The 27,782-nt window shown below is 38.1% G+C and overlaps 1 protein-coding gene across 8 annotated transcripts in view; it reads left to right on the plus strand.

Moving 5' to 3' along the window:
• The window catches only part of Abca14 (ATP-binding cassette, subfamily A (ABC1), member 14), a 105,931-nt gene that overhangs the window by 52,256 nt on the left and 25,893 nt on the right, over nt 1-27,782 (plus strand). For all 8 annotated transcript variants that reach the window (XM_039101172.2, XM_039101170.2, XM_039101174.2 and 5 more), the window contains 6 exons: nt 3,548-3,698; nt 4,739-4,837; nt 5,978-6,140; nt 7,937-8,234; nt 16,241-16,493; nt 16,623-16,827. In XM_039101172.2, the coding sequence (XP_038957100.1) occupies nt 3,548-3,698; nt 4,739-4,837; nt 5,978-6,140; nt 7,937-8,234; nt 16,241-16,493; nt 16,623-16,827 (1,169 nt within the window). The remainder of the gene's footprint in view (nt 1-3,547; nt 3,699-4,738; nt 4,838-5,977; nt 6,141-7,936; nt 8,235-16,240; nt 16,494-16,622; nt 16,828-27,782) is intronic.

The raw sequence follows: 27,782 nt of genomic DNA on the forward strand, positions 1-27,782 counted from the left end.
CCCTTCACACAACAACAACAAAAACCAAACAACGACGAAGTGAAGAGTCTTCCAGTTCATCAGTAGAGCGCTTGCCTGGTATCCATATTTTTAACTCTTATATTTAACTCTTAGCACTGCAAGCAGCAAAGACTAATATAAAATGTGAGCTCAGGTGAATTACTTGTTATTGATGTTGAAATTATCTGTCTCAAACTAGTAAGAGACACAAACTTGGAAGATTCAGATCAATGAATGTAGCTAAAGATGGTGTCATAACAGTATTTGAATTCATTCAGCTCACTTTTACTGGTTCTCCCATGGGTGAGATGTTAGATCTCACCCTTGATACACATTATTTAATGGTACTTGCAAAGTTCTCCCTTCACATTTCAGAGAGCTCACATTTCATAATGAGAAATCCAAAAAGTAATTGGAAGAGATTTGGACTTGGGTGCATCTAACATCCAAGCCTGCACTTTTCTGTACTTAATGTTGGCTCATTAACCTTGATGGGGATAGACCACCTCTTCTTTTTCCCTCTCCAAAGCGGAATGTGGGTTTTAATAGTAAGCTTCTGAATGTCAGAAGTAAGGTAGATAATATTATTGGCTGCCTTTGCACTAATGATTAGTAAATAGAAACCAATGGTCCATAGTAAATCAATTGGCCATACACAATTATTATCTGAATATATTGACTATTGAAAGGGTTTTCAGTTTAAAAAGAAGCTCACAAGGGCAATGAGGGCTAGGAACATGCTCAGAGGTGAAGTCATGTATGTGTCAGGACTGAGTTTGGATCCCATGCAGTGTCTTAATACTGGGTGGGCATGGTGGCCCACTTGTAATCCCAGCTGCTGGGAGGTCAATACTGGGAATCCCCCTGCTAACTGGATAGCTAGACAAGCCAAGTCTCTGAGCTCTGGGCTCAAGACAGATATGCTGCTTAAATATATAAGGAAGATAGTGCTCAAGGAAGGCACCCAGCATCAACCTCTGTCTTACATCAACACACACACACACACACACACACACACACACACACACATATATATATATATCCCCATGTACACACACACACACATATGGACATATGCACTTGCACACATAAGAACACACATACATACATGCACACATCTCTCTCCCTCTTTCCCTCTCTCTCTCTCTCTCTCTCTCTCTCTCTCTCACACACACACACACACACACACACACACACACACACAGAGCAATGGGAAATAAGTTTTTAAGACAGTAAAACAATACATAATAAAAGGAAAATATGAAAACAAAAATTGTCTTCCCCATGCTCAACAACATAAAGGTAAGCCTGAATCAGAAAGGATTCTTTCTGTTTGGATAATGACAAATTAAGTTTGAAACACATGTTGAAAATGGAAGGGAATTGCAAGAACAATGGTTTGATCTGATGCCCATCACGTCACAGAATTCAGAGTCCCTAGCAGAGGATGTTGCAGCAATCCAGCTAAAGGAGCTAAATGTTAGAACTAAGAGGTCAAGGCATGGGGGTCCACATCCAGCACCACACCCCCCTCCAAAAAAAACCTGGATAAATTGGGAAGATTGAATTTAAACATTTTGGCAAACTAGAGGCATACTTGAGTGGAGCAATCAAGATAAAGGTATTAAAACTCAGTCATCGTGTTGAGACGATTAGCATATGGCATGTGTCAGCATTTCATATGCATTGCCATGTGTTCATGAAGAGGAATGCTTGTATGTTACTATCTGGATCTCCTGGTGAGGGTAGCACATGAGTCCCACTGTTTTCAGTCAGCTCTTTAGGTGTCCAAATGGCATTGCATTTTGTTTTATGATGTAAATTTATAATGTGATGATTCAGAGTTGTCTAGTCTCTGTGCAAAAAAAATTTGGATTTTTAAAAGATTCCAATCTTAGGGAAGAGGGAAACTGAATGACCATCTGTCAAATTTGAAGAAAATTTAAACAAAACTTTTCTTTGTTGAGCACTGTGTAGGCAGACTAAGCAGGGCAGGCTCTCAACATTTACCAATTACTGAGTCACTTGGTGTGTTAGGGCTCAGTTTCCTTATCTGCAAAAGTTGTCAAAATGATGTCTAATGTGATAAGATTGGATGACTAGGCTGTAGCATCTCCTGGTGTCACTTCTGCTTTAGGACCTGAGTTTTGCCTTCTGTTCTCACAGCCAGGGACAGCTATGCAGGAGACATTTCCACTGTACTCCAATGACTTTTTTTTCAACTGTGGATAATTTTCTTAACTTGCAAAATCCAGAATAAGCCCTAATGCCTGCTTCATTCATTCAGACACATTCCACTGTGGCTTTCTCCATCACCCTTGCTGATCCTGGCTCAAGTTTAATGACTTCCTTGACACATCATTTTGGATTGCCCATCCATAAACAATGTTTCTCCCCTTTGGACTTATATTGTTTAACACACCACACATTTTTCTAACTAGTCAAAGTCAGCTATATTTTCTTCAAAGAGATACAGGCCACTAGAGTTTTTACATGTTTGGCCTAGCTCAAATCATCCTTAGGATCTAAATCATGCCTGGCTTATAATAGGTCCTCAGTTAGTGTGCATTAAATCATCAAATAATGTATATCTTTGTTCTCTAAGCTACTGCTTGCCATTTTAGCAGGAGAGTATTTACAGAGAATATCTTCTGTAGTTCCTCAAATTTGACCTGTAACTTCTATTGCTCTTCACTCTGGACTCTGATAGCAGTAGGTGACAGCTATTGAAATACAGTCCTTAAAAGTTGGGGATTGAAGCTCAGTGGAAGATAATTTGCCTCACGTGCTCATGGTCATGGGTTCAATCTTATACAACACATACACACACATACACACACACTCACTCTCTCTCTCTCTCTCTCTCTCTCTCTCTCTCTCTCTTCCTTAGACTTGTAAGCAAGTGACTTCTAGCACATCATACACGCTACACCCTATTCTCTGTGTGTAACCAGAATATCAGAGCCCACTGCTACCTGTCACTTGCAGAAGTCAATGATCACTGCCGGGATTTAAATCTTGTAAACCTTGATTTATTCCGTGAATGACCATCTGAGAACATGGCAGGTTAAATAGCCTCAAAATCTGTCTAACATCTTACCTCTGGCTGTCAGGTTACACTGAAGGGGTGGCCTGGGGCATGACGACAGTCAGTCCTGAGCTGCCTTGCCATTCCTGGTCAAGTGGACTCAGGATATCACTGCTTCCCTTATCACCAGACCCTCCTCTTCTTTCCCCTCTCTGGATATGTGGGTCTGGGCCATGTGAGTTAGTTAGTTCCTTTTGGTTTCAACCTTGTACTCCACCAGGAGGATTGGAGCCTGGGAACAGGGGATCACACAGAACAAGCTAAGCATTAACAGTTCTGGATGCTAAGTTCTTAGTGAGCTGTGTGTCTGTTTGACAATGCAATACGCATGTGTGTCTTTTTATTACAGAACATGGAAATGCCTTATCGCATGCAGCTAATAGAGCTGATCAGTGGGGATTAAGCTTTAGCTGAGAATAGTGAATGGCTTCATCTGACCTTCTTGATGGATCTTTTCAGGAGTGGGGTACCACCTAGTCATAGTGAAGACTCCTGACAGTGACGATGGAAAAATCTCCCAGCTGATTAAGAACTACATACCAACTGCCGAGATGGAGACCAATGTTGCAGCTGAGCTGTCATTCATCCTGCCCAAGGAGCACACACACAGGCAAGGATCCAGACATGCTACACAATGGTGACCTGTCCAGGTTCCTTCAGGCTTAGCAAACAGATCCTTGCCACTTGCCTTTTGAGACATCCTAGTCAGAGCATTTGCTTTCTAAGATTTCAGTAATTGTGCTGAAGGATGTCACAGAAGGTTGTGCCTATAAGGTCTTCACATCAGTATATTGAAAACTGGCATTGATTGTTGATAGGATAGGGCACTATATTGATACATTTTGATACATTTTATTTCTTCTTGGTGAGTAGAGACAATTGGATTATTTTGTTGCATAAAAAGAATTTTAAATGTTCTCTCTACTACTAATATATATATACACTAATATGTTCTCTCTACATATATATATATATAGATATAGATATAGATATAGATATAGTGATATAGTGATGCCTTAATAGATAGGTGCTTGTTGCAGAGTGATCAAGTAATTAATAAATACATTACCTCATATACTAATTTTGCAGAGAAAACTAGAAGTACATAATACATAAGATTTATAGAGCCATTCTGTGCTAGGAATCAGTGATGTTTAGTGTTCCTACTAACTGGGAATTTATACTCCATCACCACCATGTGCTCAAGATTGCTCAAGCTCAAGACTTCTCTGGTTTGGGGATGAACAGTTTCCACCCAGTCTCTAACTTCTGTGACTTTTTTTCCTTTTTCTGCTTTGGGTGTCTTATACTTCTTTTTAGTTTTTAAGGATTTATCCTGTTTGCTTGTGTTTCTCTCACAGGAGCTATAGAATGTAGTAAGTAAATTAAATCTAAACTGGCAGGGAAAACAGAAAGCCAATATAATCAGAAAGTTAACAATGATTTTATTAAAAAACCAGGAAGCAGTTTGCTGTGGCAACTTGGTGTATCTTCTTTCTGGTGCCCCATATTGGTGATTCATAAGGGACTGTGGAAATCGTCATATTACAAGAATTTCCGTGACACATGAATTGCACTGCTCAGGGGAATCAGCCGAGAACAGATAAACACATGTATGTTTGTGCAGATACTATCTCCACTGTCTTTCAGGTTTGCAGAACTTTTCACAGACCTAGAAGAAAGACAAGAAGAGCTCGGCATCTCTGGCTTTGGTGTCTCCATGACTACCATGGACGAGGTTTTCTTCAAGTGAGTAATAATGCACAAATCAGGTCAGAGAAACCCTCCCAACTCCCCACAGCTGCACTTCACTTTGAAAGCAGCTCTCGTTCTATCTCAGGCCATACAGAGGCAAGCAGCAACCGTGGAGCATTCGAAATGGAAGCCTGAGCCCCTCAACGATGTCAGGTGACCTTGAGTGTGCTCCGACTTCCAGCGTCCTCTCTTGGTTCTTTCAACTCTTCTTGTTCATCATCTCACATGGGGGCAGCTTCTAAAGCACCACATTGCCCCCAAAGCCCATAGCGTCTTCTTACACTGTGGCTCCTGTTTTTCTGTATAGCATCTTTCCTTTATATTCACACACACATATTCCCACACAGAGCCATGAACCAAGGAGGACAAATTAACCACGTATTCATTTGCTTTGTAAAGTAATCTGTCTACTTATTTAGTGTAGAAAATTTAGAAAAACATATTTGACTTCTATAGAGTTAGAAACACTATAAAATAAAATTGCAATTACCACTATAATTTTGTAAAATGTAGGACATCTAATAACCATTTTATCCTAAAAACAAGAGTTACATTGTCTTGGAACCTTATTCATGTTAGTTGATTTTGGTCTCAGGGCTGGGGCTGTAGGTTAGTGGGTAAGCACTTTTCTTACACACAACAAAGTCTTGCATTCAATCTAGAGCACCAGAAAGTTTGTGGTGCTGGGGATCAAACCTCCAGGCCTCAGGCATACTGGGCAATGTCTTGACTGTTGGGATTCAGTTTCCCCACACCCACACCCACAGCATATTTCCTGTCATTAGTTTCACATAAAACCCATCAAAAGGTCTCTGTGCATGAAGAATTTAAAGGGCAGGAGTTAGAGAATGAATATTGTCATTAAAAGTTATTTTAACATATTTATAGCATATATAAAACAATCATCTCTGACTCTGTGTGCATGTGTGAGTGAGTGAATGCATGCGTGTGTGTGTGTGTGTGTGTGTGTGTGTGTGTGTGTGTAGAGTCAGTAATCTGGCAAATTTGAAGTTGAACACTGAGATTTCTGGGAACTAATATCGGCATTAAAAGTTACTTTTTAACATATATATATATATATATATATATAAAACAATCATATCTCTCTGTCTCTATGTGCATGTGTGTATGTAGGGTCAGTAATCTGGCAGATTTGAAGTTGAACACTGAGATTGCTCAATCAGCTTCTACAGTGAACCCAAGCACAAGTGAAAACAACGAGAATATGAATGTGCCCAGAAATTTTGAACGATCAGGTTACTCAGGAAGATATTCTGATTCTTCATTCAATGCCGGGGTGAGCACCTTTCCCTAGAATATAATGCTAGCATATTTGGAGAGAGTGAAAGAAGACACTTCAGTTAATTAGCTTAATTCAGAAGAGTTTCAAGGTTCTTAGAACAAGACCATTCACACAGGGAAACATTTGTAAGGAAATTCACTGAATTTTCTAACTCGGTTGTGAAATGGTGAGGGTTAAAAAGACGGGTATATTTTAATTGCTTTCTTACATTTACTTTCTTATTAAGTGGTATGTGTACATACATATGTACATCTATATGTGGAGATCAGAGAGCAACCTTAAAGAGTAAATTCTCTCCTTCCACGCATCATGTGGGTTCTGGAGATCCAATTCAGGTCATCTGCGTTTGCTGTGTCCATGTTTATCTGGTTTTGCTGTGTCCATGTTTATCCACTAAGTCATCACGCCAGCCCAGATTTTACTCTCACACTTGCTCTTCCTCGGGGGGTTTATTTTTGTTTTCAGAGCTGCCAGTTCCTTCCGAGCTGGAGAAGAGTGCTGGCACAAATGATTACCATAACAACTCACACATGTCACTCCAGGTGTGGCTGAGACACAGAATCCCTTCTTCAGCCTGGGGCCGCTACCTCATCGGCTAACATCTGTGTTGTCCTCATTGATCTTCCGCACAGATTTTTGCACATGTGTGCAGCAGAAACTCTTTGACCATGGGTTTATTTGTCCAAGTCTCTTAGAAACACTTCTTACACTTTCCCATGGGACTAGGGAGCTTGTGAAGCAGAGTATTGTATATGAGTGTCTAGAATTTGAGTGAAAATTGTGATTTCCCGCTAGATAAACTTACTAGATGGCTGCCTTTGGTCAGGCTGAGCTAATACAGATGAGGCTATTTCGGGGGGGCTGAACATACTCAAGTGTGCCCTGTGTCAGACAGGAGGTGCCCTACCTTGTTACCTCCTCTCCATACTCTGTCTTTCCAGTTTCTTCCCCAAGTGTAAACATAAGACAAACTATGGGGCATTTCTGTCACTCTCCTGCTCTCCTTTCTTCTTTGAGGGTGAGGTCAGAGCTGGTGGGTCAGTCCAGAAAAGATGATCACTGGGTTAAAATACTTCTTATTTTGTCATTCTAGAAATATATGTAAGAACCGATCTCTTACAAGCAGAAGCTCTGGACTTCCTGTCATGAGTATAATGAGAGGGAATGGCTTTCCCTCCAAATTGACCTTATTTCTGGTTAAAGATAGCACAAGTGTGGTTTCTTTTATTAAAGGAATACAGGTTGAGTAGGGATATTTTCCTACTTTGAATCATGGGATGTAAAAGTGTTGGGAGAATAAAATGAATGCATTTTAAAATTGCAACATGCTTAATATACTCTCCTTTGACTCTCAGTCCCCTTTTCTAAAGATGTATGTGTTTAAAACAAAGGGTTTCATTATTCAACTGAAGAACAAGCCCACAGTCCACTACAAACTGCCCCCCAAACTTTGAAAAAAGTAGACAAAATTGTATATTCATGCACACTTCCAAATAGGTTATGTGAAAATATGGTGGGCTCGTTGCAATTTTAAACTAAATTCTTCTGTTCCCTGACATCCTGTAATCCTGTGGAGAGCACTGAGAGCTGGCTGTAGAAATTTGATGCGAACTATAATGTTGAAAGATGGTATTTAATACAGGAGAATGGATGTGGCGTTCTGCAAAGGGGTATAATGAGCAGGTCAATGGCGAGTCTCCTTCGGGGACTTTAGTAACACTGAAGTTAGGTGCCGGCAGCTTCCATCAAGGTGTGTGACCGTTGTACTGCTGTCTTCTCTCCTCTTGCAGTGGCCTCTTTATATGCAGCAGTTCCGGGCCATGTTCATCAAAAGGGTGATGTTCTCTTGGCGCAACTGGAAACTGCTGCTGCTGCAGTTGCTGGCACTTCAGGGTCTCACGTATGTTCTGATAAAAGGAATAGGCTTCTCAGTACCCAAAGAGCCTGCCCGGGTGATGGATTTGGAGCAGTACGGCGAGACCACTGTCCCTTTCTCAGTTTCTGGAGATCCTCCTTTGACCCAGAAACTCACCAAAAATCTCGAGATCATGTTGAAAGATAAAAAACAAAAAGTTCATGAAGTGCAAGGTAAGTCTCTTACAAGCAGAGAAATAGTACCTACAGACGAAGACCTGCTTACAGCAATTTGAAAGGAAGGTCTCAGCTGGAATGTTCAGCTCTTCCTCTCCTCTCCTCTCCTCTCCTCTCCTCTCCTCTCCTCTCCTCTCCTCTCCTCTCCTCTTCTCCCTTTCCTTTTCTTCCCCCTCTTCTTTTATTTTGTAATCAATTATACAAAGTCAGCTAGTCTGAAAAGAATCATCCTTCAAGGCCATTATATTATTATTATTATTATTATTATTATTATTATCAATGGGCGTACTCTGAATTGGGGGGTCATCCACCGTAATGAGGAGCACAGATGAAGTGTTTAGGGAAGTTAAGGCATTTAGAAGCAGGTGCGTATCAGGAAACTGGAAAAGGGAATATCTAAGGAAGACCTTAAGCCACGTGCTTTTCTAATGCTAGAGGTTATTTCCCTGCCCAGATGCAATCCACAAAAGTGAGAGAGCAGCTATGTTTCATCAAAAGATCCAAGTTCCTGAATACGTAAGCTAAACATAGACAGGATGATGGAGAAAATAAATGACTCCACAGTAATAGTGGGAGATTTTAAAACTTTATTTTCAACAACAAACGTATCAGTGGATGGCATTTCAACACTAAGTGGTATATTTAACCAACACTGTAGATCACATGAGACTCCTATACCTACAGGAAACTGTCCAGCCAAGAATGATATAATTTATATTTTTGTCAACTACACAAGGATCATTATTCAAGATATATTATATATAATATGGTTCAAAATAAGTCTTAATACAATTTAAAAATTGAAACTACTGAAATATCCTTTAAGATCTTGACAGAATAAAACTGGAAATCAGTACAAGCAAAAAAAAAAGTCACCAAACTTATACATATAGTATAAATAACATACTCTTTAGGGACCAGCGGGCCAAAGAATTTGTAAGGGAAATAAAATATCCAAATAAAACTAAAAATAATAACATCAAAATTTATCAGATATAGTGAAAAAATGCTAAGAGAAAAAAATTTAATTGAGGGAGAAAAGCTATTGATAAACCTAACCTTACATTTAAAAATGTTTCTTCCTAACCTTACATTTTAAGTAACCCGATAAAGAAAATGAGCCTGTGATCAAAGGGAAGAAAGACTAATAGAAATTGAGCAAAGAGAAGCAGAACAGGAAAAGGACCATAAACCCAGAGCACACTTCTTAGAAAAGACCCAATTTGGAACATTTTTAGATATGTTGAAAAGGAAAAAAGGAAGGCTTAGTAGCTCAATGAGAACTTAAAGAAAGGGCATTTGTCCTATTTCATAAAAATAAAGATTACAAAGAGGGTCTATAGTAACTTGCATAGCCACATAAGGTGTCCTGAATGAAATAAGCACATTGCAGTAATTCACATGCTACTAAGATTCAGCCATAAAAATACAAAGGCTTAGCAGATCTGTGAGTGATAAGAAGATTAAGCCGGCAACAAAAAGCTGCCCTTAAAAAGCAATCCAAGACCAGATATCTCTACAAGGAGAAAAAGAAAAGGCCTCTGAGTACCAACCCTTTTCAAAATACCCCAAAACATTTGAAAACGAGAGAATAATTTATGAGGCCAGAATTTGTTCAATACCCAAACTGGGCAAAGATGTTATAAGGAAATAAAACTATGGACTGATGTCCCTGATGAGTACTGGCACAAAAAATCCCAATAAAACACTAGCAAACAACCGAGAGGCACATTTAGCAGAATTACACTCCACAGTCAAACAGGTCTTGATTCTCGGAGTTAAACATCTTCCATAATGAGAAAGACTGGAAGCCAAGCTGTAAGTACTGCCCAGAAGTTTAGGCAGGAAATGGAAATAGAAAGACACCCAGTTGGAGAATAGAGAAGTAAAACTATCTCCATTCAGACACAATCTTGCATGCAGAAACCCATGAACAGCACAGTCCTGTCTGCACACACTTTGTTAGAGCTAATAAAGGATTATGCTAAGACCGAGCTGTTCGTTTGCTTGTTTTTTGTTTTTATTCTTTGTGTAATCTAGATATTATTTATTCGCCAGATGAATAGTTGGCAGAGATGTTCTCCCATTCTGTAGGCAGTTCCTCCACTCAGTCAACACTCCCTCTGCAGCTCAGAAGTCTACGAGGTCTGTAAGATCCTACCCGTCAGGCATTGAATCTGCATTCTGAGCAACTGCAGTCATAGTCAGGAAATCATTACCCACACCCATACACACACCTTGACGTATTTCTCTCCTACTCTTTCCTGTAACAGTTTCAGCATTTTAAGTCTTGCATTAACTTTAGAGTTACATTTTATGCAGGGTGAAAATAAGGATTTAGTTTCCTTCTCCTACATGTAGCTATGCTGTTTCTCTTAAAGGAGGCTTTCTTCTCTCTAATTACTGTTTGGAGAACTTGTGTGGTAGCTGGGTGGTTGAGGTTGCATGGATTTATATGTAGAGACTGCACTACACTGACCTGCGTGTTTGTGTTTCTATATGTAGAACCAATATTACACTGATCGGTGTGTTTATGTTTGTGCCAGTACCCTGCCTTATTTCTGTTACTATAGTTCTGTGTTGCACCTTGAAATCAGCTAGGGTCGATGCCTTCAGATTATTTTTTTTCTTTTTGTTTAATATTGCTTTGGCTTTCTGAGGTTTCCAAATGATTTGCCGTATGTTTCTCTGAAGAGTGACATAGAAATTTGGGCGAGAACTTCAGGGAATCTCTAGATTGTTTTGGTAAGACAGTCATTTTTCACACCATTGACTGTTCCAACCCATGAACAAGGGATAGTTAATATTAATTTTCAGTGGAGTAGGACCTGAAATCACTTCAGAGACAAGCACCGGGGCAAACCTGGGAGAGATTACGTAGCCTCTATGAGAGCGCCTGAGGGGTTGCGTTAATCGAGGTAGAGAGAGTCATTCGAAAAGTATCTGACAGCATTTCCTGGGTGTGGGCCTTTGTTCAAGTGCCACGAAAGTAGGTGCGTAACCTAACTGCAGCACTCATCCGTCTCCTGCTTGGTTATGATGTCACCAATTGCGTCCACTTTGCCCTCCCCTCTATAGTGGACTGCCCTCAAACCGTGAGCCGGAATAAACTAATTTCCCCCTAGGTTACCTTCCTCGGGCTCCTTATCACAGCAGCAAGGAATAAGCAAAGCAGACATGTTTCTATCCAACAGTGTGTTTTGTTGAGTATTTTAGTTTTCCTTGAACGGGTCTTCCATTTCCTTGGTTAAATTAATGACACTATTCTGTAGTCAGTTGTGAGAGGATGATGTCCCAGTTCTCCTTCTGGGTGTGTTAGAAAATTGGCATTTAGGAAGTTTACGGTTTTGCGGTTATTTATTCAATGCTAACTTTAGCTTTTCCCACTCTGCTAAGTACTGGTCAGGTCTAAGAGTTTTTTGTCACATGTAGTTTTAGAAATGTACGCTTGCTCTGGTTAGGCTCTGGGACTAGCGTCCTCTCCCCTGCCGTCCGGTCAGCCTCCATGGTTAGCTAATGCTTTCCAGAGATCCCAGCTATGCTGCTGCCTGTATTTCCAAGAGCTCCACTTGTTCCTCCCTGCCTGGTGCCAGCAATGGCAGTCTCACCCAGCTCCCTTTAGCCACAAGGAAAGAAAATACTAGAGACTTTTCTGGATAAAACTGACTAGACACTTCCACAGCCCACTGCTGAGGCTACAAACTATCAGCGCCCCCGAGAGTCCAACAAATCTCTAGCTTCCTATCTACTCCACAGCCTGGTCGGAATCTCAAGACTCCCTTCAACTCCTGCTCTTCCTGTCTGGCCTGGAAATCCCGCCTTATCCCTTCGCCCAATGATTAATTTCTGCCGTTTTTATTGACCCAATCAAGGGATGCTCCGCCTACAGTTTTCTGTCAAAGTCATTATTGTCCTTCATAACCTGTAAATAAGGACACTTATGAATACATTTCCACCTGTTTTCCTTTTATCTGTCTCATTGTTCTAGCTAAGACTTTCAGGACTTCTATTTAACAAGAATGAAGAACATTAACACCCTGGTCCTGTCCTTGATTTTAGAAAAAATACTTTGAGTTTTTGTCTATATAAATCTGTTTGTCCTGGCTAATTTTTTCCTCAACTTGACACAAGAGAGAGTAATCTGGGAAGAGGGACTCTCCATTGACTCTATCTTGCAATTTTCAATACACTTTATGTATATTTAGTGTTTTAAGTATCGCCCATGGAATTTCTTTTCCAGTCTTGTCCATCTGGTGTTTCATATGAATCTTGTACTTGAAATGACTTCTACTGCTCTTGATTTAGCAAATTTCCTGCTATAGTTGTATTGAAAATGTTTTCTATTCCTTACGTATGAAGTTCTTCTTTGTCTGTGTCCACAATTTGTAGATTTGGTCTTTTTATGGTTTTTCAGTGATCACACATGTTTTGTTCCTACATTAAAAATTTACCAATGTCTTTAACTAAATGTATCTGTTCATCTACCCTTCCCTCACAGTCTGTCTTTACTGTGCTCTACTCTGTTGTTACAGTGTTTTATTAAATGTTTTATTCCTAGAATTTCATCTCATTTGTCTTCAGTGTTTTTAATTCTATTTCATATTTCTGTTGGTATCTTCATTTTAGTTATTTCTTCATGTTCTCTTGGAACATACTCAGATTTATTATTTTTAACTCTTTGTCGGTGGCTAATTTAGTAAATTAATCTAGAACTTTCTCATTTGTATCCATTGTTTTGGCATTGGTAGTTTTGGGGGAGATACATTACCTTAGATTTCAATGTTACTTGTGTTTCACATTGAGATTTGAGCATAAGAGGATTGATCACAGTTTGTTGCTGTTTTTAATCATCACTTTAAGTTTTAAATTCATTTTTTATTTAGGTTTGCTCTTTGACAAGTTCATACATGTAATAGTAATGCCTACTGACTGCTCTGATGTCTTACCCATTCTCCTGTATCTCCATACTGCCCCACTGTGCTACTTTTTCCTTGTAATTCTCTTTTTCATGTTCATGTCTATTTAGAGAGAGAGGGAGAGAGGGAGAGAAAAAGAGAGAGAGGAGAGAGAGCACCCTACTGGATATAGCTAGGAACATCTATGTGTATCCAAGACCCTGATCCTCTGTCACATACAGAGTTGACACAGTTTTTCTTCCACTCTCTGGCTGATCTTGTTTTAGTTTCCTTGAGCCCTTTAGTTTCATGCAATCCTACTTTTTGATCAATAGTCTTATCTCCCGTGCTCCTGGAGTCCAGTGTATAAAGCCTCTCCGTGTCCGTATGTTCAAGGCACCTGTTACTTTATTCCCTAGAAGTTTTGGAGAACTGGATCTTATGAGGTCCTTAGTTCATTTAGAATTTTGTGCAAGGTGAAAGATAAGCATATTATCTCCTTTTCCTGTATGTTGACACCCAGGATTTCCATGCCATTTGCTGAAGATGCTGCTTTTTCTTTAGTATATAGTTTTATCTTCTTTGTTAAAACCCATAGTGTGGGAACTGTTATCTGGATCTTCTATTCCATTCAACTGATGTATGTACCTTAATTTTTTCAGTACCATGCTGTTTTTACTACTATAGTTTTGTAGTATAACTTGAAATCAGGTGTGGTGATACTTATCACAATATTCTTTTTGTCCAGGATTGCTTTGGTTATCCTTGGTCTTTTGTGTTTCCATAGAAAGTTTAAGACTATTTTCCTCCATATCTGTGAATATTGACCCCAGAACTTTTATTGGGATTACATTGATACTGTAGATTGCTTTTGGTAGATTGTCCATTTTCACAATATTAATTCTTCTGATTCATGAATATGGGAGATCTTTGGCCCTTCCCATTTTCTAGTGTCTTTTTCCTTGGTTAGGTTTATTCCTTTTTTTTGTTTTGTTTTTTACATGACTATTGTGAATGACATTTCATGATATTTTTTCAGGGTTTTTGTTTTTGTTCTTGTTTGTTTTTTGTCATTGACGTATAGAAAGACTAATGATATTTATTTTCTATTTTACCACTTTGAAGCATTTATTAGCTCATAAATATTTAGTAGACTCTTTACAACTTCAAATATATAGAATCATTCCTCACATAGGGATACTTTGACCTTTTTCCAATTTTTATATCTTTCGTTTGTTTCTCTTCTAGCTAAAACTTAAAGCTCTGTACTAACTAGAAACGGAGAAAGAAGGCAACCTCTTTTGCTTCTGACCTTAATGAGAATTCTTTGAGGTTTTCTCTGTCTAGCACTCCATTGGCTACATGTTGTTACATATATCCCTCATTATATTCAGTATGCTTCCTTTACCTACTTCCATGATTTATGAAACTATGTTGGATTTTTGTAAAAATTCCTTTTCTGCATTGATTGTTACAATCATAATTTCTGTAGTTGTGTCTGTGATGAATTTATTTATGTATGTATAGACCAAGATAACTTAATTATGATGAATGATCTTTCAGATGCAGTCTTGGATCCAGCTTGACAGTATTTTGTTGAGAATCTTTGCAACTATGTTTATCAAAGAACTTGATCTATAATTTCATTTCTTTTGTTGTGTCTTGATTTGGTTTTCCTGTCAAGGTAACAGTAGATTCATAAAAAACAGTTTGCAAGCATTATTTCCTCCTTTTCTGTTTAATGGAATAGTTTAAGCAGTTGTGGTAGTAGCTCTCTGGAGGTGTGATAAGAGTTCGGCAGTAAACTGATACCATTTTGATCTTTTTTTTTTTTTTTCATAGAGTTTTAATTACTACCTCAATCTCATTGTTGGTTATAAATATGTTTAAAGTGTTTATTTCATCCTGATTTAACTTTGTCAGGTTTTATGTTTCTGGGGTTGGGGATTTAGCTCAGTGGTAGAGCGCTTGCCTAGCAAGCGCAAGGCCCTGGGTTCGGTCCCCAGCTCCGAAAAAAAAAAAAAAAAAAAAGAAAAAAAAAAAAAAGAATCAGCCTTCTCTTGTCTACGGCCATACCACCCTGAACGCGCCCGATCTCGTCTGATCTCGGAAGCTAAGCAGGGTCGGGCCTGGTTAGTACTTGGATGGGAGGTTTTATGTTTCTGAAAGTTCCTTTATTTATTTTTAAATTTTGAGTAGAACATGAGCTTTAAAACTGTTTATTTGATTTTCTGAATTTATTTGTATCTGTTGAAATGTCTCCTTTTCATTTCTAAGTTTAGTATTTTCACCTTTTCTTTTGTTCAGATAATTCTGGCTAATGTTTCTTCCAACCTCCTCCTTTTCCTTCTTTTCCTTCTCCCCTTTGTTTTTTATAAATTAAAAATCTAAAACTTATTATTAGTTTTGGGGACCATAGCAGTCTGATAAAAATATGAAACTTACTTGTGGAACTTTTTTTATTTTGGGTCTCTTTGGGCAGATTTGTAATTCTTAATTTGTGTCTCCTTGGATTCATGGAATTTCTTTAAGTTCTTAAAAGTTTATAGCTTTTTGTTTAACCATTTGTTATAATTCTGATCTGTTCTGCTTTATCTTTCTACAAAAATAGGGCAAGAAAAGTAGTAGAGATTATTGAACCTAATTAGCTCCAATTTTTCTCTTCTTAAATAGTCATAATTCCAAGTAACTGTTTTTTCAGGTAGACTTATTTTATGTTTTTATTTAGTCTTCATATTCTATGAGCAATAGTTCAATTTTCTTTGAGTTAATTTATAAAAGCTAGAAGTAGGAGTTCTTACAAATCTATTTGTGTAGTAATAGAAGGTTTTGAAAGTGAGAAAGATGTTTGAGAGTGTTAAGATCACTAGCCTGTGTTGTTTTTTTTTTTTTTATTTTCAAGAAATTGAGCTAGAAATCATAAAATCTATATGGCTAAGTGGTAGACTCCTTGAGGTGAATAGCCAAGATACATTGAGCCATCTTTGAAGCATCTAAGAGTGAAAATATATAAGACAAGTAGAACTATTGTTTTATTTCTCTTTAGAGCATGTTGGTAGTGCTCTTTGTTGCAGCTGAAAACATCACCACTCTGTGTCCTCATTCCAGGTGGTGTGCAGGACTACTTGCTCACAAACAAAGACTGCATTTACTCATGCATCGTTGCCTTCTCCCTTGATGTTACCAGAAAAGAAAAGACATTTACTTTTTGGTTTAACAATGAGGCATACCATGCATCACCATTATCTTTATCGATATTAGACAACATTATTTTTAAATATCTCTCTGGCCCTGATGCCACCATTACTGTCTCCAACAAGCCTCAGCCCCAACCTTTCACCAAAGGCAGATCTGAAGAAAGGTAAGCTTTTGTTCAATGGGATACTTTAAACAGATTCTCTGTTTCTGTCTCACCATGCTTGTAGCAAAATGCTGCTGTTAGCAATTGGTGTTGTCTTTACACAATTGTTCTTTATTCATTCTTTGATAGAAGTGCATCAGGAATCCAGATAGTCTTTAACTTGCTTTTTGGGATGAGCATTTTCACCAGTGGCTTTTGCCTTATGACAGTGACTGAGAGAGTTAGTAAAGCGAAGCACATCCAGTTTGTGAGTGGTGTCTACACCTTGAATTTTTGGCTCTCTGCTCTGCTGTGGGATCTCATCATCCACTTCGTTGCCTGTGTCCTGTTGCTGGTAAGTTATGTGTATTGTCTTAAAGGCTAACTCTTAGACATCCTGGACATTTTCTGCTTGTCTGACATTTACTAAAATCTACATCTTTCCAGAAAAGATAAAAATGGTTTGACTAATCGAATCAGAAAATCTATTGTGGAATATTGCTCAAAGTAAAAAAAAAACAAAAACAAACAAACAAACAAAAAAAACCCTTTTCCTTATACCTCTTTTAACTAAATTGTTCTCTGCTAAGAGCTAAGATAGCTAGCTAACTTCTGACATATTTGGCCAGTAATATGTACTGCCCTCAAAGCTTCGCTCTGTATGGAAGGATGTGCCAAACAGACTGGTGGGATACTAAGAAATACTGCAGCTGCTTTCTTCTTCCCACTCTTTCCCCATCTCCCCATGTGTTGTAATTCTAGATTATGCAAGAAAACAAAAACAAAACAAAAACAAAAATCCCCTTGTACTCATCTTTTGAAGCCTTTCTCTAGAAAATTTAAAATTCTGTCAAGGGCCATTCAATTTTTAGTGTGTCTCTGGGTCTGTGTATCTCTGCGTGTATGTACTTGTGCAGGTATAATAATTTTGTTTTGAAGACCACAGGTGATAGAATAGATACCAAATAGATTTCGAATACACAGTCTTCAATAAGCAAGACCAGGAGAAAAAAATTGGTCTGCTTCTGTTTGTTACTTTCTCTTGCTTTTCCTTGTCTGGTGCTCTCTCCACAGCCACATTTATGCCTTCTTTAAAGGTAAGTGAGCTTCCATAGTCAAAGTTAAAAACAAATCCATTTCTCTGTATAGTGATTGAAATATAATGTGCCATGGGTATTTGGTATCCTGTCTATTTGGTGTTATGCATGTTTCTTCTATCCCTTTGGGTATCTCTTTCCTTAATTTTGCGACTTTTTTTTCTATGAACTTGTTGAAGATCTGGTCTATGCAGTTGAACTAGGATTCTGCTCCATCTATTGAAGATTTGGTATTTTCGTGCCCCCTCACCAATTTCTGTATATATTCCTTTTGGGTATCCACCTAATTTTTTTATATTCTTAGTATTTATGGTCTAATTCCCTTCTTTATCTTCTAGGCATGATATTCTTACCCCCCCCCCCTTTACTTTGATCATTCTACTTGTAAGACTTTCCTTTGAGTTTTGTATTTGGGTTACTGAGGTTTTCAATTCCATTTTCATTTCAGCTTCTCTCCATATTCTCATCTCCTTACTAAATTCAGTTTTCAAACCCTGGCTAGTTCTCATCATTTCATGTGGTCATATATTGTGTTTTCTTAGGTATCGATCATCTATTTATTGCTCTTCTCTTTAAGATTCGTGGGATGTTTAGTCTTGTCTTCTTTAAATTTTTTGAGTCTTTGAAGTTTATGATTGTCTTTAAGTTCTGTGTCCTGGAGTTCATCTAGGTAATTCTCATTGAAGACCATATTTATTCAATTGGTAAACTTGGGGGGAAGTTCTTCCGTATTATTTGTTTTTGAAGTAAGACCTGAGCATGTGGACTTCTTTGGTTGACTGTATGTCTGATGTAAGAGTCTAAGCTTCCTCAAACCGGCCTGGCATACAGGCTGAATAGCCAAGGGGAGACCTGAGGGTCGGGCATAGCACAGGTAGGTGAGGCTTCAGAGAATTACTGACTGGCTGGGCTAGACCTAGACATGGAATATGGCACAAGTAGTCTGGCATCCTGGTGACTCACCAGATGAGACCAATGCAGGGAATTTGTGAGTATAACCAAGCCTGGTGGTTGAAAATGACAGAGCTGATCTGACGGAGCAGCTGGGCAAGATATATAACCTGAGCTAGGTATGAATATTGGATAGGCTGTAGGTAGGTGAGGGTTTGGGGACTGATTATGGGATGTTTAACCTGAGCAAGGCCTGGAGGTTAGATGTGTACAGACAGGCTATGGTTCAGCGGGGCTGATCAGACAAGACCAGGGAAAAGCCTGTGGGCCAGAAACTGCACAGGTGTGACAGATGAGACTTTGATTGTCATATTTAGAATGTCATTCACAAATAGTATAATCTTGGCATTAATTCGTTCTTCAGGTTGACAACCTGAGCCTTACAACTAGAGTCAATTGATATCTATGTAGTTGGGTTAATATTGTCATGCTGTTCTATGTTCCCCTCATTTTACTTTGTTCCCCACTCAGTATGTGTTAAACCTTATTTTCCCATCTGTCCTAAAGATGAATGTGCATATGTGATTAACTACTATCTTGTGAGCCATTGTCGCTCCATTTCTCTCACAGTTCCAAGGCCTCAGAACCTTAGTATGCCTGTCAAGTTCCCTCAGTGTGTTGCTTTACTGTGATCAAGCATTTTAATTTCTCACACTTACTTTTCATAAGAGATTCCCACTCGACATTCAGTTTTCACTTGGATCTGATGCGTGGATCTGTTGGTAGCTTCTCTATTTTATGTGGGGATAGATTTAGACTTTATCGTGGTACTAGAAATAAGTACGTTATAATATAAAAATCCACAATAAAATAGGAATATAATAATTGATTGTAAAGCCAGCTTTATTGTTTGAATTGGAATGTACAGAGGTTTTTTTTACTAGAATCTTTTAAAATTAAGAATAATTGTCTAAATGATTGTTTGAGTCTTAATTGCCAAATATCAGATTGCTACTTCCAGTTCTTATTAGAATTCGTAAAACGGGGCTCCAGTAGTTTATTTCAAAATTGTGACTTAATTAACTTGTTATAGCACATTTACATGCCTTAGTTTGGTATCTGGAACATGTTTAATTTCTGAGATGCCCCAAACATTTAATACTTGGTCTATGAAGGATTCACTGCTCCTCATATAATGGGGGAACTTCTAGACCATATTTATTTGTATAATGTTTACCACGGAGTGTGTGTAATCAATAGTCATAGGGAAGGGTCGTAAGTGCCACGTTAGATAAGATACAGCTATAATGATGTTCCTGTATGAAATAGCCAGGCACGGTGGCAGACATCTTTCATTCCTGCGTATGGGCATCATAGACAGGTAAATCATTAATAGTTCTCGGCCATCCTGATCTACATAGTGAGTTCTAGGTGAGCCAATGGCTACATATTGAGAACTAACATCTAAAAACTAATTAATTAATTAAAAACCCAAACCAAAATAACAAATGAACAACAACAAAAAACAACTACAAAACACTGTCTATTAAAATAGATTTGATAATACATTTGATATATTATATATGTGTTTAATTATGTTTTATCAATTTTTACTTTACTCTTAGGTTACAGAAGATGTGCTATAAGGCAATTTAATATAGTACTGTGGTATTTTTTCATATTTTAGATTTATTTATTTTTTCTGTTTTTTTGTAAATAGGGTATTTCTTATTTACATTTCAAATGTTATTCCCTTTCCTGGTTTCCTGTCCATCAGCCCCCTAACACTTCGCCCTCCCCTATTATAAGGGTGTTTCCCTCCCCATAAACCCCCCTTACCACTCCCCACCCGCCCCTCCTCAATAATCACATACACTGGGGGCCCAACCTTGGCAAAACCAAGGGCTTCTCCTTCCATTGGTGCCCAGCAAGGTCATCCTCTGCTACATATGCAATTTGAGCCATGGGTCAGTCCATGTATAGTCCCTGGGTAATGGTTTAGTCCCTGGAAGCTCTGGTTGGTTGGCATTGTTGTTCTTATGGAGTTGCAAGCCCTTTCAGCTCTTTCAGCTCTTTCTCTAATTCCTCTAACGGGGGTCCAGTTCTCAGTTCAGTGGGTGGCTGCTAGCATTTGCCTCTGTATTTGACATGTTCTGGCTGTATCTCTCAGGGGAGATCTATATCAGGTTCCTGTCAGCATGTACTTCTTAGCTTCATCCATCTTATCTAGTTTTGGTGGCTGTATATATGGGCCACATGTAGGACAGTCTGGGAATGGCCGTTCCTTCGGTCTCTGCTCTAAACTTTGCCTTCAAATCTCCTCCTATGGATATTTTTGTTCCCCCTTTTAAGAAGGAGTGAAGAATCCACATTTTGGTCATCGTTCATGGTTTCATGTGGTCCTTGTGTTGCATCTTGGGGAATTTGAGCATTTGGGAATATCCACTTATCAGTGAATACATACCATGCGTGTTTTTCTGTGATTTGGTTACCTCACTCAGGATGATATTGTCCAGTTCCACCCATTTGCTATGAATTTCATAAAGTCATTGTTTTTGATAGCTGAGTGTAGATGTACCACATTTTCTGTATCCATTCCTCTGTTGAAGGGCATCTGGGTTCTTTCCAGCTTCTGGCTATTATAAATGAGGCTTCTATAAACATAGTGGAGCATGTGTCTTTGTTGTATGTTGGAACATCTTTTGGGTATATGCCCAGGAGAGGTATAGATAGGTCCACAGGTAGTGCAATATCAAATTTTCTGAGGAACCTCCAGATTGATGTCCAGAAAGGTTGTACCAGTCTGGAATCCCACCAACAATGGAGGAGTGTTCCTCTTTCTCCACATCCTCACCAGCATCTGCTGTCACCTGAGTTTTTTAATCTTAGCCCTGCTGACTTAGTGAGGGAGAATCTCAGGGTTGTTTGGATTTGCATTTCCCTGATGGCTAAGGATGTTGAACATTTCTTTAGTTGTTTCTCAGCCATTCACTATTCCTCAGCTGTGAATTCTTTGTTTAGCTCTGTACCCCATTTTTAATAGGGTTATTTGGCTTCTAACTTCTTGAGTTCTTTGTATATTTTGGATATTAGCCCTCAGATGTAGGATGGGTAGAGATCTTTTCCCAATCTGTTGGTTGCCAGTTTGTCCTAATGACAGTGTCCTTTGCCTTACAGAAGCTTTGCAGTTTTATGAGGTGCCATTTGTCGATTCTTGATCTCAGAGCATAAGACACTGCTGTTCTGTTCAGGAAATTTTCCTCAGTGCCCATGTGTTCAAGACTCTTCCTCATTTTTTCTTCTATTAGTTTGAATGTATCTGGTTTGATGTGGAGGTCTTTGATCCACTTGGACTTAAACTTTGTACAAAGTGATAAGGATGGGTCAATTTGCATTCTTCTACATGTTGACCTCCAGTTGAACCAATACCATTTGTTGAAAATGCTATCTTTTTTGCATTGCATGGTTTTGGCTCCTTTGTCAAAGATCAAGTGACCATAGATGTGTGGGTTCATTTCTGGGTCTTCAATTCTATTCCACTGATCTATCTACCTGTCTCTGTACCAATACCATACACTTTTTTATGACTATTGTTCTGTAATACTGCTTGGAGTCAGGGATAGTTATTCCCCTAGAGGTTCTTTTATTGTTGAGGATATTTTTAGCTATCTTGGGTTTTTATTCTAAATGATTTTGCAAATTGTTATTTCCAACTCTAAGAATTGAATTAGAATTTTGATGGGGATTGCATTGAATCTGTAGATTGCTTTTGGCAAAATGGACATTTTTACTATATTAATCTGCCAATCCATGAGCATGGGAGGTCTTTCCATCTTCTGAGATCTTCTTCAATTTCTTTCTTCAGAGATTTGACGTTCATATCATACAGATCTTTCACTTGCTTGGTTAAAGTCATACCAAGATATTTTATATTATTTGGGACTATTATGAAGGGTGTTGTTTCCCTAATTTCTTTCTCAGCCTTTTTATCCTTTGAGTAGAGGAAGGCTACTGATTTGTTTGAGTTAATTTTATACCAAGCCAGTTTGCTCAAGTTGTTTATCAGGTTAAGCAGTTCTCTGGTGGAACTTTTGGGGTCACTTATATATACAATCATATCATCTGCAAATAGTGATGTTTTGACTTCTTCCTTTCCAATTTGTGTCCTTTTGACCTCCTTTTGTTGTCTGATTGCTTTGGCTAGGACTTCCAGGACTATGTTGAGTAAGTTGGAAGAGAGTGAGCAGCCTTATCTAATCCCTGATTTTAGTGGGATTGCTTCAAGTTTCTCTCCATTTAATTTAATGTAAGCTACTGATTTGCTGTATACGACTTTTACTATGTTTAGGTATGGGCCTTGAATTCCTGTTCTTTCCAGGAATTTCATCATGAAGGGGTGTTGAATTTTGTCAAATGCTTTCTCAGCATCTAATGATATAATCATGTGGTTTTTTATCTTTGAGGTTGTTTATATAGTGGATTACGTTGATGGTTTTCCATATCCTGAATCATCCCTGCATACCTGGGATGAAGCCTACTTGATCATGATGGATGATTGTTTTGATGTTTTCTTGGATACAGTTTGCAAGAATTTTATTGAGTATTTTTGCATCAATATTCATAAGGGAAATTGGTCTGAAGTTCTCTTTCGTTGTTGGGTCTTTGTGTGTTTAGGTATAAGAGTAATTGTGGCTTAATAGAAGGAATTTGGTAGTGCTCCGTCTGTTTCAATTTTGTGGAACAGTTTGGACAGTATTCATATGAGGTCTTCTATGAAGATCTGATAGAATTCTGCACTAAACCCATGTGGTCCTGGGCTCTCTTTGGTTGGGAGACTTTTAATAACTGCCTCTATTTCTTTAGGAGTTATGGGGTTGTTTAGATGGTTTATTTGTTCCTGATTTAACTTAAGTACCTGCTTTTGTCTAGAAACTCATCCATTTCCTCCAGATTTTCAAGTTTTATTGAATATAGACTTTTGTAGTAGAATCTGATGATTCATTGAATTTCCTCAGATTCTGTTGTTATGTCTCCCTTTTCATTTCTGATTTTGTTAATTTGGACACAGTCTCTGTGTCCTCTGGCTAGTCTGACTAAGGGTTTATCTATCTTGTTGATTTTCTCAAAGAACCAACGTTTATTCTGTTGATTCTTTGTATAGTCCTTTTTGTTTCTACTTGGTTGATTTCAGCTCTGAGGTTGATTATTTCCTGCCTTCTACTCCTCCTGGGCGTATTTTTGTTCTAGAGCTTTTAGGTGTCCTGTCAAGCTGCTGATATATGCTCTCTCCTGTTTCTTTCTTCAGGCACTCAGAGCTATGAATTTTCCTCTTAGCACAGCTTTTATTGTGTCCCAAAGTTTGGGTATGGTGTACCTTCATTTTCATTAAATTCCAAGAAGTCTTTAATTTCTTACTTTATTTCTTCCTTGACCAGATTATCATTGAGTAGAGCATTGTTCAACTTCCACGTATATGTGGATGTTCTTTCCTTATTGTTATTGAAGACCATCTTTAGCCCATGATGGTCTGATAGGACACATGGGAATATTTCTATCTTTCTGTATCTGTTGACACCTGTTTTGTGCCTGATTGTATGGTCAATTTTGGAGAAAGTACCATGAGGTTGTGAGAAGAAGGTATATCTTTTTGTTTTAGGATAGAATATTCTATAATTTCTGTTAAGTCCATTTGGTTCTTAACTTCTCTTAGTCTGTCTATGTCTCTGTTTTATTTCAGTTTCCATGATCTGTCCATTGATGAGAGCAGGGTGTTGAAATCTCTTATTTTGTGAGGTGCTATGTGTGCTTTGAGCTTTAGTAAGGTTTCTTTTATGTATGTAGGTACCCTTGTATTTGGAGCATAGATATTTAGGATTGAGAGTTCATCTTGGTGGATTTTTCCTTTGATGAATATGAATTTTCCTTCCTTATCTTTTTTGATGATTTTGGTTGAAAATCGATTTTATTCGATAATAGAATGGCTACTCCATCTTGCTTCTTTGGACCATTTGATTGGAAAGTGGTTTTCCAGCCTTTTATTCTGAGGTAGTGTCTGTCTTTGTCTCTGAGGTGTGTTTCCTGTATGCAGCAAAATGCTGGATCATCCTTTCATATCCAGAATGTTAATCTATGTCTTTTTATTGGGGAATTGAGTCCATTGATGTTAAGAGATATTAAGGAATAGTGATTCTTGCTTCCTGTTATTTTCTTATTTAGAGGTGGGATTATGTTTCTCTTCTTTTGGTTTTGTTGCAAGGAGTTTACTTTCTTGCTTTTTCTAACATGTAGTTTCCCTTCTCGTATTGGGCTTTATGATCTATTATCCTTTGTGGGGCTAGATTTGAAGAAAGATATTGTATAAATTTGGTTTTGTCATGGAATATCTTGGTTTCTCCATCTATGTTAATTGAGAGTTTTGCTGGATACAGTAACCTGGGCTGGCATTTGTGTTCTCTTAGGGTCTGTATGACATCTGTCCAGGATCTTCTGGCTTTCATAGTCTCTGGAGAGAAGTCTGGTGTGATTCTGATAGGTCTGCCTTTATATGTTACTTGACCTTTTCCCCTTACTGCTTTTAATATTCTTTCTTTGTTTTGTGCATTTGGTGTTTTGACTCTTATGTGACAGGAGGAATTTCTTTTCTGGTCCAATCTATTTGGAGTTCTTTAGGCTTCTTGTATGTTTATGGGCATCTCTTTGTTTAGGTTAGGGAAGTTTTTCTTCTATAATTTTGTTGAAGATATTTACTGGCCCTTAAGTTTGGAGTCTTCAGTCTCTTCTATATCTATTATCCTTAGATTTGATCTTCTCATTGTGTCCTGGATTTCCTGGATGCTTTGGGCTAGGAGCTTTTTATGTTTTATATTATCTTTAATGGTTCTGTTGATGTTTTCTATGTTATCTTCTTCCCCTTTGATTCTCTCTTCTATCTCTTGTATTCTGTTGCTTAAGGTCACATCTATGACTCCTGACCTTTTCCCTAGGTTTTCTATCCCCAGGGTTTTCTCCCTTTGTGCTTTCTTTATTTTTTATATTTCCATTTTTAAGTCCTGGATGGTTTTGTTCAATTCCTTCTCCTTCTTGGTTGCATTTTCTCATAATTCTTTAAGGGATTTTTGTGTTTCCTCTTTGAGGGTTTCTAGTTGTTTACTTGTGTTGTCCTGTATTTCCTTAAGGGAGTTTATTTATGACCTTCTTAAAGTCCTCCATCATTATGATTAAATGTGATTTTAAATCTAAATCTTGCTTTTCCAGTGTGTTTGGATATACAGTGTTTGCTTTGGTGGGAGATCTTGGCTCTAATGATGCCAAGTAGTCTTGGTTTTTATTGCTTGGGTTCCTGCACTTGCCTCTCACCATCAGGTTGTCTCAGGTATTAGCTTGTCTTGCTGTTTCTGATGGTGGCTTGACCTTCCTGTAGGCCTGTGAGTCAGTACTCCTGTAAACCTGTTTTCTTTCATCCGATTATGGGAACAGAGGGTCATATCCTTACTGCTTCTAAGTCCCTGGGTGTAGGGGATACAGATGGCCCTAGGCATTTTCCTCTTTAGTCAGGAATGTGGGCATAGAGTAGTTTTCTGGCTTCTCAGGAATGTCTGCACTTCTGAGGGTCTAGTTCTTCCCCTCACAGGGATTTGGATGCAGGGAGCTGTACAGTACAGTACAGTACAGTTCTGGGCGCAGATCAGAACTGCAGGTACCAGCAGCTGACTCATGAATCTTGTTTTATGCTGTGTCTCCTCACTAGCTCAGGTTCACATGAGTGTTCTTTGGCCGTAAAGTTTCTTGTTGTTTTTGAAATGTAAATTATTTTTGAAACCCTTCATCTGTCAGCAGATGTTCTCTATCTCTATTATTATCTATGTAACTTTACACTTCTTAGCTGTGCTGATTCAGGGCAAGACCTTGTTTTTCTGAAAAGTGAATAACTATGGTGTATACTGGTCAGCTAGGTGTGGTCAGCACACCTACCACCCCCTTTTTTGTGTTGGGTCCACTCTAACTCCTCTTGTCTAGGTATTTCTGAAATGTCTAACAAAGTATCATTCATTATAGTAGACACTTATACTCCTCACTTTTCTATTTAACCATATTTATTGTCTAAATAGCCATGTCAAATGTAAGTGTTTTAAGTTTGTTATGGAAAAGTTTTAAATCTGGATCACTTTGAGAGGGTATATGTTTCTATTTTACATGTTTGATCTGTTGGCATTCCTTCTAATTCTCTATTGAGTGAAATGGAATTATCACAGAATCTTCATGATGTTTTGTCCTTCAGAGTCTTAAGCCATTCTTCTGGTAGTTGACAATGTGTAGGGTTATCTCTATCATCCAATCAGAAATTGTGCTTACAGAAACTGTGTGTATGGCCTCTGTGATCCTCAATCTTGGCAAAGGCTTACCTTTTCTTCCTTCCCCAGCAAGTACATTGAAAAACTACCCCTCAGATTCTCTATTTTTCCACCAATTCTTCATCAGTCTTCTTCAGAAAAACATTTTTAAGGATTGAAATGTCAGATTATTTTTACCCTTTATTTGACTAGAAAGTAATAGGAAAGTTATTTAGATAACCTACCACATTCACAGAAATTAAAATGTTTAAAAGTCTATCAAACCCCAATGTTAAAGTAGAAAATTAAACACGATTACTAACTCTGATGTTTGAGGATTTAATCAATCAAACAAACAACAAACAAACAAATAAAACCTTCATTCCTTATAGTCTTGGAGTTTTGTAGTTTTACATCTTTCTCCCAGGTTTTGACCATTTGATGTGTTGGCATCCCTTCTAATTCTCTACTGGGATCTGTAATTGCAACTTTTGTAAAAGGGAAAACTCCAAGATGAATTGCTTTATTTACAAAATTCATCAAATGTTCAGGAGGGAAATGCTATCAATTATAAACCAACATCTCCAAGAGACTGGTGAAAATTATTCTAAATTGATTTTTGAAGCAAGCTTAACATTGATTTATAGAATCTGATAATGATAAGAAAATTTAAACTAACATAGTTAACCAATGTAAGTGTGGCACTACTTTAATAATCGTGAATGGTAGATTCCTTAGAAGAAAGGAAGTTCTTCCATAAAGTGAACTGATTTGTAAAAACACAGAGATTGAGAGCGGGTGTACTTAGACTTGTGAGTAAAAGAAAGAATACAGTTTGATAATTTTATTCCATAGCTGAATGGAATGAAGATATTATAAAACAAGATGAGAGCTGGAAGGCAGGTGCAGTGGCCATGGTTGGTGGTCAGGAAGTTGCTCAACAAGAGTGGTAAAAAGTCAATTCCACCAAAGGGACCTTTTCTTTGCTTCAC

This window comes from Rattus norvegicus, chromosome 1 (genome assembly GCF_036323735.1).
Source record: "Rattus norvegicus strain BN/NHsdMcwi chromosome 1, GRCr8, whole genome shotgun sequence".
In the NCBI taxonomy this organism is placed as follows: Eukaryota; Metazoa; Chordata; class Mammalia; order Rodentia; family Muridae; genus Rattus; species Rattus norvegicus.